The following is a 23,393-nucleotide window of genomic DNA, read 5'->3' on the forward strand; positions in this document are numbered from 1 at the left end:
CGTGAAACCTTTTGATTCTTAGATGTGATTTTATTGTTTTCAGCAAATCCTCAGAATATGTTCATTTACTTACCAGAAACAAACAAAATTCGAGCATTCTGTCCTATTCTAATTTTTTGTTATATCTTTATCTGTACCATTTTTGGAGGTTTGTTATATCTTTAACTGTACCATTTTGGGGGGAATATGTGTATGTATATTTAAGTTAAGAGCAAATTTTATGGTTTAATTTTTACATTTCAGGTGAACTGTGGGCTTCATCTGGTTATTCAAACATCATCGCTTCCTGAAAAAAACAAAGTAAGGTTTAAGGAGATTGGTATTTAAATTGAAGATAAATTGTTTAATATTCTACACAAACAGCAGCATGATTAAAGAGTAGATTCTGAACTTGAAATTTTAAGTATATATGTTTTGATTTCCAATATAAAGCTAATTTTTCTTTTCTGTCTATGTAAAGCCAAAAATAGTCCTCTTTTGAACATTTAATGTTATTTCATTGTTTACAAGAGGTGAGTTTTTGACATTTACATATGTCTGAAATCAGAATCTTTCTTAAAATTGATGGCATGTCCTAGTTTAATTGGGAAAGCTTTTTCTTTCTTAATAGTGAGCAAAATAATGGTATATCTTACTACTGATGACATCTTAGAATGGATAAAATGTGGTAATTTGGGAGGGCATGTCTACACATCCTGTTTAAAATTAGGGAAGAAAAAATAGGTTAACAGTGGAAATATGTTAGGCTTAATGTTATTTAGAAGTTAAGATATAAAGATGAGATATTTTGTTCCTATACTATTTGCCCATAATATCACTGGCATTTCCAGAATTTCTGGCTTTTGATTTAATTTTTGAGATTTTTCAGGTAAACCTGTTTTTCTTTTCCTCCTGTCTCACCTGAGCACTCATACTCACCCACCTCCCACACAACTACATCTCAAGACACAATGTGCTTTTGCCTCCTTGAAATGATCACAATTTACTTGTTTCCTAAAAAGTTGTTAAATAGATGCCACTGGGGGAACTCGGAAGTGAAGGGAAGAGTTTATAGATAACAGCATGAGGAGAGTAAGAGGGCACAAGGAGGATACCATTAGCCAAGCAGGCAGCAATTGATTACATTATATATGTATATGAAAATGGTGACCACTTAGAAAATAGACCATTTAATCATCTCAAATACATAGCAGTTAGCTAGATTAATTAAAAATATTCTTTATTATATTTGGATATAATGGATTCTCTCCAAATCTTTCCTAATTGATTTCACTGGACAAATCCTTTTCTACCATTATTATGTTTCTAGGAGCTATGTGACTTGCCCAAATTCTTTCCAAACTATTCATGTTCTCTTGTGTGGACATATATTCTGAGAAAATACCTTTAAGTTATATATTTCCTAAAGATGTAACGTTTATAGCATAGATGAACGAGAAGCATTATAATTCTTTTAAGTTATATATTTAGGATTTTTTTGTGGCTAACCATAAGTTGTTTTAGTTTTGTTTGTTTCAGTCCTCCTACCAGATAATTATTTTATATCAATTTAGTGAATACCCTCTATGGACATTTTAAATATACAATTTTATTATAATTGGACATTTAAAGGGATTATACTGATCAAAACAGTGATTTTTTTTCCAACAACATTTTGCTTTTGTTGTGTGCTTTTTGTTTGTTATGGGACAAATTCAATCATTGTAGTTGTAGTGAGGGTGTGGGTGTGGGTGAGGGTGTGGAGGGATTGGATGGATGTCAGATTGGAGTATGGTTTCATCTGACCTCATGAAATTGGCTCTGATTTTGTGTGTGATAAAATACACATAACATGAAATTTACCATTTAAACCATTTGAAGGTATACAATTCAGTGGCATTAAGTACATTCATAATGTTGTGCAACTGTCACTTCTATCTAGTTCCAGAACTTTTTCATCATTCCAAACAGAATCCCAGGACCCAGTAAGCAATTATTCCTCAATCACTACTTCCTCTAAACTTCTGGAAGCTATAAATACACTTTCTGTCTCTCTGGATTTGCCTATTGTAGATATTTCATATAAATGAAATCACATGATATGTGGCCTTTTGTGTCTGGCTTCTTTGACTTGGCATGATGTTTTCAAGGTTTATCCATTTGTAGCATGCATCAGCTATTGTTTATTGTTTAATAATTATCTTCATTGCTTACTGTTACTGTTAAATTCATCTCCAAATATTTTTTTCTAATGTTTTTCAGGTCGAATTCAAGCTAAATAAAGAAACGCCATCATTCCCTGGTAGACTCTTACAACATGACCTTGAAAGAAACTACTCAAGTAGGCAAGGTATTATCAATGAGCAGAGATCAGATATGGTTCTGATCTCTGAAGAATATTAATTGCTTATAATGTTGAATTACTAGATCTAAATAAGTTTGAATTAAAAATGAAACGGTTCATTGGTTACCAAATTGGTTTGACATTTGTTTAAATCAGAATTGATTTTATATACATAGCATAGTAGATTATTTCCAATACATAAAAAGCTATTGTTATTATATTTTAGTTTGAGGGTGAGCTATGCACTAGAGAATAGGAGAAGAATGTTCTAAATACTGTATTAGAACTAGGAAAAATGGCTAATTAGTGAGAGTAAGAGTATGGGAACACAAGTCTTTAGGAAATAAGGAAACAATAGAAAGAATGGAAAGTTAAGAGTGGAAAAGATACAATCTCTTTCTCTTACTAACACATATAATTAGAGATATATTATATTAAAGACCTTAAACTTTGATGTATATCACTTGGGACCTTCTTAAAAATGCAGATTCTTAGTGCTTCCTCTCCATCTTCCCCATTCCCCCATTTTGATTTTGTAGGTCTTTGGTGGGATTTGGATATGTGCATTTTACTAATGCCACAAGTGATTATGATGGATGTGGTTTGTGAATCCCTTGTTGACAAGGACTACCTTATATGATCTGATTATATTTCTGAAATATATTTTTCAAATCAAGGAAAAATTTCTTTCAGCACATTTGAATCTTAGTTGGTTGCTAACAGCTGTTAGCTATTTGTAATGTGCTGGTTTTAAAAACTTCAAAATCCTTACATAAAGTACTGCTTCTACCTCCTAGGAGTTTGTATGAGAGGGCCATTCAATATAGGCCTTTCTAGATTGTTCATCTCATTACTGTGTGAACATATGGTAAGTTTGAATATTGGCTAACTTTCCCTTTTCGTTTTGTTACTTCTGGGCCTTCCTCTTGGGCCCATCTAATCTGACATGTCTTTTCTCTTTCCTATATTCTACACTCTTGTCTTAGCCAATTGCTGGACATGGCATCAACCTAACTACAGTTCCACAGTGCAGGAAGCATCTGTCTTGCCTTCTTTTGTTCAGTTCAGTATATATTTATAAAGTGTGTACTATGTCCCAGTCACTGTTTTAGGCACAGAGTTATAGATGTGAACCTGAAAATTCTCAACTAGGGTTTTTTATGCTTGCATTGTGAATTTCCTTCACATTTTTGACAATATCTTAATTTTTTTTCTCAAATCATGAATCAAACTTAAATACTTTCCGTAAGTTTTTCTTGAGTTAGAGTAGGAGTTGTTATACAGATTTTTGGATGGCTGGCTAAGTAAATTTATTTAAGCAGTGAAGTATTATTAGATATTTGCTAATGAGGAAATAGTATGGATGCACTAAATTTTGTGAACCTGAGAGAGGAATAAAATCTCATATATAAGTAATGACTCACATAATACAAATTAACTCTTTAAGGAAAAATAAGCCTAATTGGTTTTTTAATTAAAAAATTTTATTCAAAATCATTTTTTGTAACAGGACACTCATTTGATATGTCTTAAATGTGTACCTGGCTGTTTCCAATGTACCGTTTCTATCATTCTAGGAAGTTTCATGCAAAGAAGACTACATAATGTATAGCTATTTTCTTGATTTTTGTATTCAACTTTTACCTCTCAGGGCATAAAAATTTGGGAAAATTATAACTAGCACTTTCTTAGGAAACATTAGGGACCTCTGCATAATAAACTGCATCTTGATGCCCAATCATAATAATTAATTTTAGCCTGTTTCTTATTTTTCAAAATTAATCAAACATATCATAGCCTGTCAGTACAAATTAATCAAAGATACTCTCAGTCAAAAGTAAAGAAACTTGATGTTTTATTTCAGCTGATTAGTCTAAAACTTGAAATGTGATTTCTTTTAGACTTTTTAAAATATTGTTAAGAGTTAACCCCTGCATCGTTAACATTTTGTAAGAGTCAGATATTGCAGGGAATACTTTACAGTAAAATCTCAGTTAACCTAAACTTAATTGATTCAGTGCCTTAATTAAGAATTTTAAAATATGTTTGCAGAGGGGAAGAGGCAATGCTTGGCTCTTAGGATCATCATAAATCGCTGGAAAAATCTAGAATCAGGATTTTGGTTACCAAAACAATCTCAAAGATAAGGCAGAGTGAACACACATATGTGGCAATGTACTTACTACCCATCCACCCATCATTCTATCTGCCCACCCATCTGTCCATTTATCCACTCATGTATCCATCTACCCATTCATACATACATCCACCCATCCATCCATTTATATATGGAGGGCGCAGTGCAGCGAACATTCTTACCAAATTTAGACTTGGAGGTACTACTTATAAAAGAATTCATTCAGCATCTTTATACGAAAATGCAAGAATTTCTGATTTTCTTTTTTAACATAAATAACATACATAAACTAGATTCCCAATTAAGTCTTAAAAAACTGGAAAAACAATTAATTTATCTACTGATTGCCTACTGTGTTTAGGTTCTACCAAGAATATAAAGGATATAAAATGAGGTCCATCTCTCAAAGAGATTATAAATTTAATTGGGAAGACAAGGGCTACATATACAGAAATTAAATAGTGATATGAGAAATAATAACAGAGGAAGTATTTCAATTAAAATTTTACCACATAGTGATATAGTTTATATGTGGGTATTTATACACCCACATATATATGTGAATATTTTAACCACAGATTCCCTCTGGTTCCCACATTTAGAGTGGTGGTCCCCAACCTTGTTGGCACCAGGGACCGTTAAAAGAAAGACAGTTTTTCCATGGATTGGGGTTGGGGTGGGGGTGGGAGTGGGGGTGGGGAAGGTGGCGCTCAGGTGGTGATGCCAGTGATGGGGAGCGTCTGTAAATACACATGAAGCTTGGCTGGCTTGCCCACCGCTCACCTCCTAATGTCAGGGATTGAGGAGCTTTCCTAAATTTCATAGAAGACAATTTTTCTTGGGGGAGGGGGTGCGGGGGCAGTGGAGCTCTGCGGCCTGGTCCCTAACAGGCTGCTAACTGGTACCAGTCAGTGGCGCAGGAGTTGTTGACTACACATTTAGAGGATCTTGTTTGTGGATTTCAAGGCCTTTCTACCTAATCATTCTTGTCTTTTGCTACTTATTATAAGCTGTATATCACAGTGATAGTAAGTTCACCATGCTATTAGTGATTATGACTCCTGTGTAAAATAAGACCTGAAAAGTGTTAGGATAAAATTCCTTTATTCACTGAATGTATTTGAAATTTACTCTTTCATGATTGTTTCTAAATCCCAAGTCTTGTAAATTATAAAGTTTAAGTCTGCCTCTTAAATTGAGGATTGGCTTGAACCCTTAAAAATAATTCAAAAAACCAAACTCAAATGCTAACAAGAGAAATCAAGGTTGTCTATTATTTGGAGTTTTTCCTTTTTCTTCTTTAGCTGACCAATTAATCTTTAATCAGTTAAATTTTAGACTGCAGTTAATCCTTAATATGCTTTTTATTTGTTTTGGATTTTTTAACCATGTAACTTTTGATTTCCAAATCAATTTAATGAATCATGATTGCCAGGGTATCTTGCTAGCAGGTGGTCATGTCTTAAGATTGGTTCATTGGTGGACATGATGTCATTTCTGAATGGTTGTATTCTAGACCATCATCACTGTCTTGATTTCATGATATTCAGAAAAGTGGGATGTGAGCACTGATTCTTTTGTTCAAGAAACTAGGTGTGAGATACTTTGGTTTATGCCTTGCAGACCTGAAGAAGCTAGCAAATGCCATTGCTTTACTTTTTAATATGATTTGTATGGAACTTGATTTTAAGTTGTCATCATATTGTCTGATGTCCTCCCAAAGAGTATGTTAGCTTCCTAGGTTTGGTTTTCGTCTTTTCACCTTATTGATTAGTTTAAGCAGCAGAATTTTGTGGTTACCTCAGGTTCTATTTTACTACTTATTGCTCCCTTTAAACACTCAACATCAGTTGCTGCTTTCAGGAGATTTTCTCTTTATAGAGGAAAATATGGTAGATTTCCTCTGGAATTCAAACTGTCACTCAAATCTTACCTTGTTTATAGAACTTCCTGTCATTTCTTCTTGGCCATTCTACATTCTTCTTGTCATTTAGACTATATCTTGATATCCATCTCCTCAGAAACTCATCTGTAACCATCTTCATTAAGTGATAAATAACTAGACATGCTTATATGCAAATATATAAATAGGCATTCTTTTTATTCTGCATTTTATGTATGTTCTATTTAGTTTATTAATTTCATATGTGTTTGCCTGCTAGATTGAAAGCTACTTAATGGCAGGAAAACCAACTAACAGCCTATAACTGTCATAGGGGTGTCATATGCCCTGTGGACCCCCAACTACAAGTGTACTGGATTTATTGATACCCATGTTGGTATTTTGGCAATATTCTCTACTAATAGTAGCTGAACATACAAAGAAAAAGTGATGATGCAAGGTTTACATCTGCTATCCAAAACTACCTTTTGTGTATTTTCTATAGTAAAGTCATGTATTGCGTAGCTTTGTGATAAACTTTTTGATATTTTGAAGGAGATGGAAGAGTAATAAGTCCTTCGCCTCGTAGTAAATCATCATGCATCTCATCCACAACAAATGTGACAGAACTATATGGGCTGGAAATGAAAACTGCCACGAGCTCTTTATCAGCATTTGGAGATTCTTCCATTCAGACATCTTCAAAGTCCAGAATCCGGCAGGGCTGTCATAGTGCTGGCCCAAATGTATCTGGTAATGAGGGACTATCATCTCAGTTACAAGAGAGTTAAAATTTAGTACAAAGAGTCAGGATTACAAAGGGTTGAAGATAGCACTAGAGTAGTGTTCTGTACTTTCAACCAGTCTCTAAGGCAAGGGAAATATTATTTGGCACACACAGAACACATAGTTTAGGTTTAAGGAGGAAAGAAACAAACTCAAATTTAGTAATTTACTTCAAATAGAGAGAGCTATGGAAACTTTCTAGATAAGATATTTGTAGGTGCCAAAGTTCTCCAAATATAAGGTGACTTTAATTTCAAGATTTTAAAAGGTTTTTTCTTAATCAAGTAATTTGTATATCATTTTTAATAGGTGATCATATTAATTTGGTGAGCTCATCAATGCCATCATTTCCTATTCTCCAACGTTCTTCTGAAGAGAAAATTCTTTACTCAGACAGGTTGACCCTAGAAAGGTGAGGACAATTTATTTTATTTTATTTTTTTGACTAGATAATACATAGATATGGTACAAGGTTTGAAAGATGCAAAAGTCTGCCTGCCTCCTCCTGTTCCTCAGCTATCCATTTCTCCTATCTAGATATAGTCACTTTTTACCAGTTTTTTGTTTACCCTTCCAGAGGCATCGTGAGGAATTTTATATCTATATAATGTAAAAGAGATTGACTATACTCCAAAAGAATACTATAGCAATTCTAAAATATGACATTGACAAAAATGGATTTTGGGATAGAAAAAACTTTGCAATATAATCCTTACACAGGCTTGCTGGGGCCTTTCCATTCTAGTTCCCTGTTACCTTAATGGCCTCATCTCTTCCTACACTCTCATTCACTCACTCTGCTTCAGCCACACCTGCCTCGTTGTTGTTCCTTAACCACACCAAGCATGCCTGTACTTCAGGAATTTTGTACTTGCTGTTTCCTCTGCCTGTAATTCTGTTCCTCCTCATATCTGTAGGCTCACTACCTTACCTCCTTCAGGTCTTTACTCAAATGTCATCATCTCAGGGATGATTTTCTCTGGCCGCCCTCTCCAAAATTGCAGCCCCTTCCACTGTGATAGTCCTAGCCCCCTTCTCTGCTTTATTTTTCTCCTTAGCATTTATCAACCTCTAACATTAACTGTTCACTTATCATGTTTATCTGTCTTCCTTCTATGTAAGTTCCGCAAGCAGGAATGCAATTCTGTATTCTTGGCACCTAGAACAGAACCTGGTACAAAATAGGCTCTTTATAAAAAAATTTTGAATAAATGAATATATTTAGGACTCAATGCCCATTTTTATATCTAGGAAGATATCCACAATAGGATGTTAGATGAAAGATCTCAACCCTTACCCTAGTGGTATAACTGGCAGAGAAGACACTTCTGCTGTACATATCTTTAGCTTAGCTCTACACACCTGACAAAAAATTATAACAGATCATCTGTGTTTGTAGTTGCAAAAAATATCTCTGGAAAGTCTAACATGTTGTTTTGTAGGCAAAGGGCAGTATCTCTCATGACATCCATGAAATATTAATGGTTTTTGAGATTGTGATGCTAGTTAATATTTATAACTTTCATGATATTATTTTAATGTTTTGAGGGATTTCGTGGTATTTTTTTTCTTGGTCTTTACAAGTCTCGTCAAAAATAGCACCTTAGCCTTCCAGTTTTCATATTATTTGATATTAACAGGAGCCAGTATTTGTAAGACTGTGACATAACAAGTCAGGTGCTTCTACTGTTAGTAGCTCATGGTAACTCAGGCAAGTATGATGATGGCTCCTCAGCAGCTTGTGCCTCTGGAGTGGAGAAGCAAATTTTGATCAGGTGGAAACTTGCTTATCAAGAAAGTCAGGACCAAAAGAACTAATTCTGCTTAAAAGTTGGTTGTGAAATAGCAGAATCACAAAGATTTCATAGGGTTAGTTATAGTTTGACCAGTACCAGCATGTGTATCAAGAAAGTTGGACTAGCAGCAAAGAACTAACTTAGGGATCATTATTTGAGAGCCAGTGGGTAGAGGTAGTGAGTTCCAAAGGCAGATCTACCATGCTGTGTGGCTTCTTAGCTGAGAGACTGAGGGATCGAGAGTAGAATCCAGCCCTGAGAAAGAAATACTTGGAGGAGCTAGGCTCTGGCTGTTCAGGGAGGTAAGGAAAGCCTGGAGTATTAGGAAGGCAGCCTTTTGGCACCAAGAGGGAAACATAGAAGCAAAAACTTTGTCCAATAGATGTGTCAGTAATGGGGTAGGAGATATAGCAACTCAAGAGTTTTGTGGATGTAACAAACTCTCTCCTTGAGAGCACTGGGTCATTGGTTATTATGTGTGTTTGCTTGCTTGTTCTGGTGGAATGATAGGGATTCCTGGGGTTAAGGGGCATATAAGTGAGCTTTGGAGTTGGGATTTAGCCACTATGTTTGGAATCTGAGAAAGTGACCTCATTTCAAGCTACCTACAGTAATTTATGTAAGAGGGAGATCAGAGGCTATTTATTTTCCTGTCTCAGTGATGATTGACACAAGAATTGGATGAAATAGAAGTTAAGGGTTATCTGTCAGTTTAACTATGAGAAGTAGAGAAAGACTGAAGCAAGAAAAATGACATAAGTTTTTTGCTAAGTGTGTGTACAAAGATATAAATTTTAAACTAGAATACTCATAAATTATTAATTTATAATTTATAAACCCAAAGTACCAACTATGGTAGAATAATTGAATGCATGAAATGAATTCTAAATACAATCACACATTAAAAAAACTATTGCCTAATATTTTTTACCTTTCCTCTTATTTTAAACCAATTTCTTCAGCATCTATATTTTTAAACATTATATCTCTGTCAGCTATTAACATTCATTTTTTTTTCTGCTGATCATTCTTTTTTTTCTCTTTATAAGGATGATTCTGATTACTTCCATAGTTTCACTTATCCTTGTAACACTCTAGTTTATTTTCTGTAAAGCTTGATTTAGTAACTTGATTTTTACTGAACAAATTCTTTCTTATAAACCTCCCTATTAGAGTGGTTCACACTCAGAACTGTATTTTCCTTGAAAACTCCTTTTAACCTCTCAGAGTAGAATCATTCAGTACCTCCTTTCTGCCCATATTATTATACCAGTAGAATTCTTAAAAGGTCTTGCACTTATTTACTTCACATGTAATATATGTTTTTGCATAAAAGAGGCCTACTGTTTTAAATACAGCTGAAGGCATATATTTTTACGGTTTCAATCTACCATGTAGCTCTCTAAATGTTCCTTAAAGTTCAAAGTTAGTGTTGAACATGTAAACATATTTTGTTCAGTAAGGACCACTTACCATTAATGGATTTCAGGATGAATTTTTTCTTTTTATCAAAATGAGCTGCAGATGACTGAATTTCTTGCTCTTTTGAAGATACCATCCAGCTCAAGAGTCTGTAATTTTATGAAAGATCTTTTTATATGGTTTTTCTCCCATAAATTAGTTGCCTGGGAAATCTTACATCAATGGATTGATGCCAAAGGCACTTCTCTGGTTTATGACATGGTTCTTTCTGCCATCTAAACTTCTATAACAAACGGTAATTACATTGGGTGTTTTCTGATGTTAAGTCAATTTCTTGTGAAATAATTGATACTTGAGATTTTTTTAATACAATAAGAGCTTAGACTTAATTTTAATAATTACCCTTGTCAAAGTCTATTGCCTTTTTTGTGAATGATTTACAATTAAATATAGGTCACTTAATTCATGGGGTTGGACGTGGTCCAACTTATCTTTTTCTCCTCACAGAATGAGAGTACAAAGATACTAATAATATTTGTAAGAAAAGGTAGGCTGCTGAATCAGAACCTTATTAACTTTTAAAAATTTTTTCTAGGCAAAAGCTGACTGTATGTCCCATCATCGATGGGGAAGAACACCTTCGTTTGTTGAACTTTCAACACAATTTTATCACTCGGATCCAAAATATTTCTAATCTCCAGAAGTTAATATTCTTGGATTTATATGATAACCAGATTGAAGAAATTAGTGGGCTTTCTACTCTGAAATCCCTCCGTGTCCTTCTGTTGGGGAAAAACAGGTATTCTTTATACAGCAGTTTTTGTTTATAGCCTAATGTTATATGTAGGACTAATGTTGAGTCCTGTGGTATGAAGATGGCAACTCAGAATTAAATAATGCTTAAGAAACTAATTGACTAACATTTTTGAAAGATTATTTAAATGTTAAGATTCAGTCATAATTTGTTTCATGAGATTCAGTATGATTCTTTTTCAGATGGCAGTTTCAGTATGTATTTAATATTATATCCTGTATGAACTTCCCCAGTTCCTTTTATATAGCTCTTTTATGCAGTGCAGCTACACATTCCTGACTCATTTCTTTGAGATTTATTCATGACTCTTCTCTTTATTCTCCTTGACTGGATAGTTTTTGCAATGCCTATAAAGAAGGGCTGTTTAGCAAAATCTAAAAATGATTTTTATATTTTCAGATTATAAAGTTTAGATATAGCATTATACCCAGGTTAGGTTCCCCTACCCCTTCTTCACTCTGTGTGCCCCCCGCCCCCAACCGCCATTCCCCCAGCATGGATTTTGGATTACTTCTTGTAGGGGGAAAAAAATTATATCTTTTCCTCACCCATTGCAAGGCACATGGCTGACATTCCTATAACAAACACAGGTTAACAAGGTAAAATCATAACAAATCCATTTAATATGAGTTTTACGTGACACAGGAGCCGTCAGAAATGAAGACCCAAAGAAATGGGGAAAACTGTATTTTTATGCTAAGGTTTGATGACAAGTAGACAGTTGTTTAGAAGTATGATTGAACAAAAGGAGGCATGATACAATGGTAATAAACTAGGAAGACTTAGCAAGACCTGTTTGTTCAGATTCTTCTTGGCATCTCTGTGTCTTCATTCCTTTTTGGGGGGTATAGGACAGGATCCCTCTGGAATGAGGGTCTTATGACTTACTTTCAGGGGAGGTAGGTCAGAGAATTCTTTTTATGGCTTCAGGGGAAAAGGTTAGAGAGTGACTTTCCTGCTTTTGTGGTTTCCTTAATTTCCTTCAGTTTAAATTACTCAGTATGCCTAGGTGCCATAATTCAGGGTATTGTGTTCTGAGCACTGACAATCATTATTCCTACCACCCAATGATAATATATTTTTTCCAAGATCATGTCCCAGAGTTCTAGACTCTTATCTGTCCTCTGTGGTTTCTTTGAAAGTTCCCAATAGTGTGGTTTATCACCCACAATTAGTTCAAGTGTTAAATTAAGCATGTAGTATGAGGGAATTTGGGGGGTGTCTTAGTCTGTGTTGCTATAAAGGAATACCTGAGGCTGGGCAATTTATAAAGAAAAGAGGTTTATTTGGCTTATGGTTCTGCAGGCTGTGCAAGAAGCATTGTGAGAACTTCTGGATGTTTCCATTCATGGTGGAAAGTGAATGTGAGCAGATGCGTGTGGAGATCACATGGTGAGAGAGGAGGAAGAAAGTGTCAGGCTCTTTTTAACAGCCAGCTGTGGTAGGGACTAATAGAGTGAGAATTCACTTACTCCCTACCATTCCCCTATATCCTCTATTCATGAGGGACCTGCCCCTATGACCCAACACCTCCCATTAGGCGCCACCATTGGGGATCAAATTTCAACATGAAGTTTGGAGGGGTCAAGTATCCCAACCACAGCAGAAGGATTATACAATCCTAAAGTATTAAAGCTTGAAGTGACCTCAGAGATCGGCTTTCTCATTCTACAGATGAAGAAATGGAAAGATAAAGTGACTTTTGCAAAGTTACAAACTCTATATAGTAGGAGTATGCCTGCCACCAGAGAAGTTCATTGAGTAAGGTGAGGAGGGAAGTTCACTTTTCATACATTTAAGGCATTCCCTTCTAGGTGTTCCCTGTTATCTCTTCCAGACATTTTACTAGTTTTTGATTTATGGAGTTACTGATTTCTTTTTCTAACTTACATTTATTCTTTAATACTATTGAGTTTTTGCACTTCTTTTAGTCCTTGAGTTAAGAGTGTTTTCTAGTGATATTTTTAATCTCCTCTGGTTTTAAATGTAGTATCTAACTGCTGCCTCTGGTTCCTGCCATTTTAATTCATCTCTCCATCTCTTCTCTCTTCCTACTTCTACTTTTCATCTTCTCTGGCTTCTCCGAAATAAACTTTTAAGTTGTTGCTTTTTGTTTTTTGTTGATAACTTGTGCCTTTAAGGTGACAGTCTGTCTGACCTTCTGACTTTATTTAAGGTCTCTGTTCTTCCAACTCGAAGGGACCTAATGCCTTTCTACTATATCCTCATCTTGGTGAAGTAAAAGCAATCTAATGCTGTCTCTTCTTCCTCCTTCTACTCCTCCACCTTCTTTGTTTGTTTGTTTTTGGTCATATTTTACTTTATTTTTCACATAAAAAAATAGCTGTTAAACGAATCAAAAGAAAAGGAGTCAGAAGATAACTTTCTACATTCTCCCAAATTGTATGTTTCTAAAGTATCAGTAAAATGCAAATCTGATCCCTAAAACAAATGCCAAGTGCTCTTCAGCCAGTAGACTTTGTTACAGCATGGAGCCCGTTAGTTTTGAAGATGCAAATCTATCCTGAGGCAGTCCTTGTGAGCATTAGGCAAACCCAGCTGAGAAGGCTGGTGAAGACCGAAGCACATCTGCCACCATGTCTCATGTTTGTCTTGGATGACTTGATGCCCCCTGGTGGTAAAGTCCAGAAAGGTTTCTCCATCCCACGTTGCAAAGGACTGCACTATCTTTTAGTCCAAGACGTTGGAACCATATATGGAAATCCAGAGTAACCAGATGCCTCAAGGTTCAGGGAGGCTCAATATAGATTTCTATTCAAGAGCTAGAAAGACCCCTGCTCAGATGCTGTATGTGAAGTTTCCGTTGCCACCAAGGAACTACCAACTCCACTTTGCTGTTGAAGTTCCTGCCCTCTAATTTTTCTGCCTTCAATATCCCCTGCTCATCCTTTCTAGAACTTTTGGTGCCCTCATAATTACAGGCTAATGAATAGAACTTATCTACATTTTCTTCTGATCATCTAGGATTGTGGATACAAAACTCTGCCAGATCCTGGGATTCTCTGTGCCTTTCTTTTTAACTCCTTGAAATTTCCCACATAAGGATTTGTCTCTGACACCTGAGCTGAGCCTTTGTATAGGTCCTGTGATAGTCTTTATCCCAGCATCAGTGACATAATGTGGCCTGCAGAGACAGCTCCAATATATCCCTAGAGGTCTGTAGCTGCTGAGGTGATGAGCGAGGCTAGTCTTTTTCTAGTTTTAGTTTCCGTTCAGTGGGAGAACTTCTTTTTTAAAAAATCTTTCAGGTTACATTGATGTTAATATAAAAATCAATCAACTATTTGGGCACTGAATAGGATTATGCAAATTCTTCATATCAATAGCTAATCTGACAAGTGGCCCTAAAGTCAACGGAAGCCTTCATCTACCTCAAAATTCTTTAGAGTTGGATGAGTTTTTAGGTTATTTCAGGTGTGGGGGTGGAGAGAGAATTTACGGCAAAGGCAACTTAGGAGAACAAGACAGCAAGATTTTTGGTTGGTCTTGGGTTTAATTGATTGAGCTACTTGTCTATTTTCTTTCCTATTCACCTGGGCAATCAGAATCTGAAGGAAGTGCGAGCCATAAAGCCAATATGAGTCAAAGCTAAAAGAATGCTTGAAGACCCAACAAAAAGGGAATGAGTGAGTGAGGCATTCTGTGGGAAGACATATTGCATGTGAAGGTTTCTGTGACTGAAGTGCCTTAAAGGTGCTCAGGGTTTCTGATAAACACAGAAACAGTCTACATTGATTCTCCAGATCAGAGAACTTTAGGCTCAGATAATCTCCATTATCCTTGGTGTATAATTTTCAAAATTTTGAAAATATAATTCTCAGATACATAGGTAGTAATCACAGGCCAGTGTTTTTTTTTTTTTTTTTTTTTGAGACAGAGTCTCACTTTGTTGCCCGGGCTAGAGTGAGTGCCGTGGCATCAGCCTAGCTCACAGCAACCTCAAACTCCTGGGCTTAAGCAATCCTACTGCCTCAGCCTCCCGAGTAGCTGGGACTACAGGCATGCGCCACCATGCCCGGCTAATTTTTTCTATATATATTTTTAGTTGTCCAGATAATTTTTATTTCTATTTTTAGTAGAGACGAGGTCTTGCTCTTGCTGGTCTCGAATTCCTGACCTCGAGCAATCCACCCGCCTCGGCCTCCCAGAGGGCTAGGATTACAGGCGTGAGCCACCGCACCCGGCCAGGCCAATGTTTTAATTAACTCAATAATGTGGGAAGCAGCAGGATGACAAAGCTGGTTCAAAGGAGGACAAGAGAAACTGAGAGATAGTCACTGGTTTAGCAAGCCCTCAGAAGTTTGAGAACCACTGTTTTAGGGAATGTGAGCTTGGGAGTATAAAGGAATTGAATAAAAAGGCTTCTCTACTAGCTGTGAGATCAGATTGCTATCATAAAACATGACTTTCCTAAACCATATTATTAGGGTACTGTAATTTTCTCCAGTTATTCTAGATATTTCAAGAGCAAAGCAGGAAGAGGAATAATTTTGTTGAAAGTTTTGTCTGTTTTCCCATAAGGTTGGGCTAGCCAAATAGCTAGAGATTTAAATGGTAGATAGGATAGTATTAAATGCCTGGCTCTGGATGAAGTCTAATGAAGAATTCCAATGAGTCCAGAAGGATGCTGATGGTTTGGATGAAGTGACATAGAGGTGTTCAGGATATAGGGTACTTTCTAGGAAAAGAGTAGATTCTGCCAGGGTGATGGTGTGAGAGAAGAGACTGATGAAGAAGTTGTGGTCATAAGGGAGTGTGGTATCTTTGTGATAATGGAATGAGGAGAAGTACAACCACATGGTGATGATACATGGTGGGTTTATGATAAATATTTTTATAAATTAAATTGAATTAATTGGTTTGTGGTGATGTGATTCTTGATTTGGCAATGATACAGGATGGCTGAGGTCAAGAGGAGACAGATATTCACGAAGTTTAAGTTTGCATTATGTTAAATAGTGATCAACATATATATATATCATATAAATATCATTCAATGGATGATCTAGGTTCTGGAAACTTTAGAAAGGTTGAAATGGTTCTTTGAGGCAGTAAGCAATGACAACAGGAATAAATAGTGATAAATATATGGTGATAAAGATGAGTTTTATGAACTTTATTTTTTGTCCTTTCTTTGATTGTTCTCATCTGTCTACTGAATAATGGTAGTAGGAAAAAGTAGAATCTATAGCATGAAGAACAATAAAAAGTAGGTGTTTGGTTTTGTTAGAAGAGTCCAGTTGGAGGAAATTGGGCAGGTAAAGTAGCCACACAAGATAGGAATGAGGGAGACAATGGGTAGGCCTAACCTTTAGGGGATATAAGAGGTGGCATTTTAGAGATAAAATTCTGGGATTTTATTTATAGCAAAGTTCTAGCTTTTTACAAGATGACAAATCAGAAATTTCAAATAAATATAAGTGTTTTACAAACTGAGCAGTCTAGTAGAAAGCATTTAGGTAGTGTGTAATTTGTCTCTGTAATAAACAATCCTATTATGAATGCCCTTGTACATAAAACTCATCCATTTAATAATTAATATGTTTATTTATTCAATAAACAAATAATTAATTGGGTGCCTACTTGGTACCAGAGAGTGTTACAAGTGCTGGGGATAGAGTAGAGAACATGTCAAAGTTTCTGCCACCTTGAAGCTCAAATTTTGGCTTGGCAAGAGAGAAATTTTAAAAAGTAAACCCCCAAATAATATAATTTTGGGCAATGACAAATGCTTTGAAGTCAGTTAAAGCAGAGAAAGGAGAGAGTAAGGGGAACAGGAAGGGAAAGCTGTTTTAGATAGGGTCATCTGGTGGCAACTGTAAGATGTTTGAGCTGAGACCTTAATAATGTGAAGGTGTGAACTGTGAAGTTTTGGCGGAAGAATATTAAGGCAGAAGGAACAGCAAGGGTAGATATCCTAAGGAGGAAATGACCTTGTCAGGTTAGAAATACAGCAAGTATGCCCCTGTAGCTGGAGCGAAAGGAGTGAGCCTGTAGTAAGTGATAAGACTGGGTGGGGGAAGAGTCGGCAGCAAGATAGTTTAGTGCCTTGCCGGCCGAAGTAAGGAGTTTAGATTGTATTCTAAGATGAAGGGAACTGCCTTGCATAAGTGCCTTGACCTAAGGTTCTTAGAAGTAGAATTGCTCTTTTCTAAAGGTAAACATTTAAGCTATCTTACCCCTAGTGGTATTGCATCTTTAAAATTATAATAAATCAAAGGGAAATATATTATTGTTTAAGATACATATTGTTAAGGTGGCAATTTATATGCAGGATGACAAAGAATTCTCAACACAAAGATTAGGATAGAAAGAAGATTATTTTACTCTCCCTGAGAGAAAATGGGGAGGGAAAGGGCTTGGCACAAAGAAAGAAATAGAGAAGTGCTGAAGGCCTTAAGGCAAGAGGAACAGCAAGGATAAATATCCTAAGGTGGAAATGACCCATATAATGTGTATTATAAAAATACACAGTAGCAACAGAAGGCTTCAGGATTTTTATGGGGAAAAAGGGAAAAAAAGAAAAATTTATTGTGGCAGACTGATAGCAGGAAAATGACAGTAGGAAAATGGCTGTGGAGCTGCTGTGTCTGGTTTTTCTTTTTTTCTTTTTTCTGTCTTTTTTTTTTTTCCTCTTCTCTTAGAGATAGTCTTATCTGGCCAGATGGGTCTGGTGAATGTAAAGGAGGATTTATACTTCCTTTCTCTATGCTCAGCTCTTTTCAAATGCTGTGAAAACATTCTCAGCAGGCAGTTAATTAATATTAAAAGACAGGTGATGAATCTTAAAGACTAATACTTAATAAACTATCTAATAAACTAGATAGTTTATTTTTCTCTGCTAGATAGCTAATTAGCAAGGCCGTCCTTTCATATATATTATAACTATATATAGAGAAAGGGAGAGAGAATCAACTAAAATGAGCTGCATCTTTACACCTTAGCATGCTTTGATTTACAGAGAGATGTGATACATCCATATTTCTATGCTACTTACTCTATTTATTCTGATTTTCAGAATCAAGAAAATCTCAAATCTGGAAAATCTAAAAAACTTAGATGTCTTGGACCTTCATGGAAATCAGGTATGGTAAAGCCCTTTCACTCCTTTTTTAAGAGGAAGTCCAGAAAATTGGTATTATAAAAGATATAAAAATCATACATTGAATTTTTCAAGAGTTATTTTACCAACTCACTGGAATTTTTAAGATATTAAGCTATTCATATAAGATTTGATAACTCCTTAGCAGTAAATGACAGATAAAACTTATAAAACATTGGAATCCTTAGTTATTATAATTTTATTTTTTGTTTAGTTTTTTATTAAGTTATTTTTATAATACACATTATATTATCCAACCGATCTGGGCTCCCTATTCTGTTCAGTCAATTTGTCTACCTCTATATCTGTCTGTCTTAATTTCTGTATCTGGTTTATTATGTTCCCTCTCTTTATTATTCTCCGTCAGAGCAACTTGGCTTTTTTATGTTAGCCCTTTGCTCATCCATTTACATTTTTATCTTTGAAATGTATTTAGTTACAAATAGCTACATGAGATACATACTCATGCAGAAGGTAAAGTCTCTTCTGAAGTAATGAACCTATATTCAGGGATGATCCAGGAGTCCTTGCCTGTTGATGAACAAGAGCTGCCACTGCTGCTTGCAGTTGGTCAGGTAAACACTCAGTATGATCTTGCTAGGCTTTCTGACACCTGTTAGTCCCAATAGTTTTGTTGAAAGCTAATGTAATTAATAAAAACCTTAATAAATCTAGATAGACTACATCTACTAGGTTCTAATCTATTTCCAGCCCAATGTGTGTGTCTGCATGTGCATGTAGTGGGAGGAGTGTTGGTGTCCTGGGAATTGTCCAGCTCTGCAGGCTGGTTAGGGTCAGTCCAGTAGAGGGAAAGTTATCCTGTTATATAGTGGTGGAAGGGGAAGAGGAATTAAAGAGTATTGACAATAAAAGAATATCATATGCAAAGGCACTGAGATTAAAAACAATGTAAGTAATTTTTACCACTAGAGAATTGAACATGTGTAAAAGAACAGTGAAAGAAGAGGCTAGAAAGGTAGGTAAAGGCCAGATTATGGAGGGCTTGGTATGCCAGGCTAAGGAATAGGTATTTAATCTTGTAGGCCACTGTTTTAAAATTTGTTTATAACTATTAGTGTTACATTTTATGGTAGCAATATTTTTCTCAAGTTTATTTTAAAATGTATGTATGAGAAGTAATAAACATTTATGCATTTTTCAAATTATAATATACCTTTAAGAATTCATGGGTACTACCCAAGATCTTCCAGAACACCTGATAAGTGAACACCGTATTATTTGAGCTATACATTATGTTTAGGCATTACCAACCATTATATTGATGAAAAAAATGCTTTATTCCTTGTTAACTGACCTGTGTTTACATATTATATAAGTCAGCATATTTTATTCTGTGTATTCAGATTAGACATTTGTACTACACAACCTATTCTCAAAGTTCTATAACTACAAGAAGGACGTTTTAAGTGAAAATCTGAGTCTTGTTTCAAAATATATAAATCTAACAGGCAAAAATTTGGAGTATTTCAAAGCAAAGATAGTCTTAAAGACTATCAAAGTCTTAGTGACCCTAGGTTTCTAAAAAGTTACGAGATACACTATTCAAAATGAAACAATTAATTTCTAACTCTAAAAATTTAGCATCAGATAGTAAAAAGCTAAAAGAAATTAAGTGGATATTTTTTGTCTTTTAAATTTACTCCTATGTCTTTATCCAGGCAGAGCAGTCTAGGTTACTCTTATATATGAAGATAAGACTGGAGTATCCAGCTTTCCTAGGTGCATTAATAAGCCCTGCAGTCTATCTTGGGACTCTTTCTAATCACCGTGACCCGTAATCAGGCTTTCCAACATTCCCATCATCTTTTCTTCTTGCTGTGAAGTATATCAACCAATCAAGAACTACACTCTCACCTTCCACTACCTTTTGCCTGAAGCTTCTGTCACCCAATCTATTCTTGTGACTTTGTCCATGGCTGCAATGAGTAACTGACTTTATCCCATAGCAGTTTACACAATTCTGGCCTTTCGGATTGCAAACCAAGAAGCCAGACAATATCCCTAGTGATTTTTTTAAAAATTACAGGTTGATACCTATGTATAAGAATTAACAGTGTTTCTTTTCAGACATTTCAAACTAGAAGGTAATTCAAAAATACAGCCATTCTAATAGTAAGTCCTACCAGGACCATGTGAAAGAGTACTTTTCTAAAAGAACTGTCCAGAACTATTTGCAGAAAGGAGAAGACACACTATGCAGTTCATACAGTTGCGCCCTTTTATGTTTCTTGAGCTCAGGAAAGTTTTACATATTTAGACATTGTTTCTTTCCCATTTATATTTGTTGTCTCTACATTGTCTGTCTTCTATATCCCCATTTTATCTTTTATTCTTCCTATATGTTTTTCATTGGTATTTTGGGAGGCTTTTTCAAGCTTGCAATGACATTACTAATTTCTTTTTTTCTGTGGTGTCTATTTTGCTTTTTATTGGTTTCATACATTTTGAATTCTATCACTTATTTAGTTTTGAAATGTTTTACTCTATGTCTTATTACACAGTTCTATCATTTATAAATACTCATAACCTTTCTTCTTTTTCAACTTTTATATAATTTTATTTCACTTTACGTTAGATAAATCTCAGAACTAATTTTAAACATGGTCATAGGTTGTCTTTACATATTATTATTGAATTTATAATAAACATACGTTTCTCTTTTAGAACCTAGATGGAATCTAGATGGTATTTCTTGAATGTAAGGGAGAATCCAAATAACAACATGGAAAATATAAGTTCTTTTAGCTGACATCTGCTTTGAAGTGTTAGATAAAAAATTTCAAATATACTGTGATGGGGTACAAATGAGCAAATTAATCTCTGGTGATTTTGAAATTCATTTTCTTAATGTTCAGAAGAAACGTGTTATATGTACAACTCATTATTACTTAAGTACATTACATTAAGAGGTTGATGAAGTCTTCCACCAGGACTCCTATTCTGTGTCATGCAGAAACTCATCCTGTTGTGCTGTGCCTGCTATATTATAGTAGTGGGGCTTAAAATCATGCTGAGCTCTCATCACTTCACGGTGTTAGTTTGTACTTACCCTCAACTTAGTAGGCAACTCAAACTCTGCCGCAGTTCCGTGCTTATGTGTGTATGCATATTCCATAATTCAAGTCCTCTTGTTTTAAACAATTGGTATCTACCATATTGTACCCTGACTAAACATCTATCTAAACTGAACTATCTCCTCTCAAGCATTTCCACTAATAAAAGAATATGCTCACCTTCCCCTGGGGATCCTAGTTCCTTGAATCTTTCCATTCAGACTCTTGACCACTCTCAGGATTTTGTAGTATAAATAGAATTGAGAAGGGGAACTTGGTATTCCTTTCCCTTGCCTTTTCTCTCAGAGGGCAGACTTGCTTTGTCAAAGCATTATAAGTGTATGCCTTGCACTCAGAGTACATTTCTATCTGGCAGGTAATATGTAACCTTCACAGGACCTGGCACAGTATTGGGCTCTTAGAGTTACCCCAGACAATGGATGCATTGCTTATTTGATGAAATTTACTTCAAATATTTACTATAGTCAAATTTTAAAATATGGTCTTTTAGTTAATTTTCACATGACTTCATATTATCTGCAACATGGAAATAAGAAATAGATTCTTAAAAGTCTGCCTATAAACTTGTCACTGAATCCAATGACTTTGGATACTTTATTTTTACAGTTTTTAGGACATGCATACTGAGAGTTTTGCCTGCTAATCTCCCCTCACCCATTTTTTGACAGATTACCAAAATTGAAAATGTCAATCATTTGTGTGATTTGAGAGTTTTAAATCTTGCCAGAAACTTTTTAAGTCACGTCGATAATCTCAATGGGCTGGATTCACTAACTGAACTTAACTTGCGACACAATCAAATCACTTTTGTGGTAAGTATTAAAATGGAACTGATATGTACTTTCTGGCTTTCTTTCAAGTAAATGAAACAAATGTCATAGCATGGCTTTATGCAAGAAAAAATCTAAGGTTATTTAGTTTTTTTTCTGAATTTGAATTGTGGATATAATTATTAAGTTTTGTAGTATGTTGATTTGGAAAGTATTGAGGTATTTTCTTTTTAAAAGAATAAATATAAAATTAGAAGTGTTATCACTAAAATCAGCTAGTGTAAATGAGTACTGAATCATTTCCTGTTTTGTCATGGTTATAGAATTAATAAGAAGGAAGCTTATTGGTGACTGAAAGTTGAGGAATTGTTGTACCGGGGAGAAGGCCCAGAGAGGAGAGGTTGAGGGTTATGAAAACACATACTTCCTTTGCAATTTTTAAAGAGGCAGTGGAAAGAGCATTGTATAGGGGGACATCAGAGGCCTAGTCCTGGCTTCACCTCTTATTAGCTGTGTGACATTAAGTAAATTGCTTTAACTCTCTGGGCCTCAGTTTAACTTTTTCTAAAATGAGGACATTGGGCTAGTTTGGCTCTAAGATCTTTTTTGGCTTGTTGATTCTGAAAAAATATGTAAAGATGATAGAGAACTGGCATTGTGAACAGCAGGAAAAGAGTTAGATTGTGGGAGCAAAAAATTACAGAAACAGGACTCTGGAAGTCTGAGACAAACTTGGTCAGATTTATGATTTTTGCTGAAGGTCAACAACTAAATAGCAGCTTGATTCTGAGGTATTTTATATTTGTGCATGTGTGAAGAGCACTAGAAATATAACTGTTCAGCTGTATAATAGGATAAAGGGTAAGAAAAACATTATTGGTTCTTTTAACAAGTTTCCTTTTTTTAAAAGCCATAAAAAAACTGCATTAGGTTCTCTCTGGTATCATTTAAGTACTTTGAAAGGCACAATCTAACTCTTAACTCTTTTAGGACATTAAGTTTCATTAGTAAAAAATTAAGTGTACTGTAAATGGTATACTTGAAAATGTTGGGGAACAAGATGATTCCTTATCTCTAGGCCTCATTGTACACATTGGTTTCATTTTGAAGTTTTCCCAGAAAATGTGAACCAAGAAATACTCCTATCTTCTAGGAGGTTAGGAAAACTTCAGAACCTTCTCCAAGGCATGGATTTATTTCAGAACTTCTAAATTATGCCAACCCCTCCCCAGGTTGGATATAAAT

General features: G+C 35.2%; 1 protein-coding gene across 2 annotated transcripts in view; it reads left to right on the top strand.

Moving 5' to 3' along the window:
* LRRC49 (leucine rich repeat containing 49) overlaps window positions 1–23,393 on the top strand; it is a 129,318-nt gene that overhangs the window by 915 nt on the left and 105,010 nt on the right. The window contains exons 2-8 of one of the 2 annotated variants that reach the window (XM_045530934.1): window positions 244–300; window positions 2,242–2,329; window positions 6,898–7,095; window positions 7,438–7,540; window positions 10,942–11,145; window positions 18,200–18,266; window positions 22,047–22,190. In XM_045530934.1, coding sequence (XP_045386890.1) covers window positions 244–300; window positions 2,242–2,329; window positions 6,898–7,095; window positions 7,438–7,540; window positions 10,942–11,145; window positions 18,200–18,266; window positions 22,047–22,190 — 861 coding nt within the window. The remainder of the gene's footprint in view (window positions 1–243; window positions 301–2,241; window positions 2,330–6,897; window positions 7,096–7,437; window positions 7,541–10,941; window positions 11,146–18,199; window positions 18,267–22,046; window positions 22,191–23,393) is intronic. The other variant, XM_045530942.1, reaches the window with a different exon arrangement.

Source organism: Lemur catta, chromosome 1 (genome assembly GCF_020740605.2).
Source record: "Lemur catta isolate mLemCat1 chromosome 1, mLemCat1.pri, whole genome shotgun sequence".
Taxonomy (NCBI): Eukaryota; Metazoa; Chordata; class Mammalia; order Primates; family Lemuridae; genus Lemur; species Lemur catta.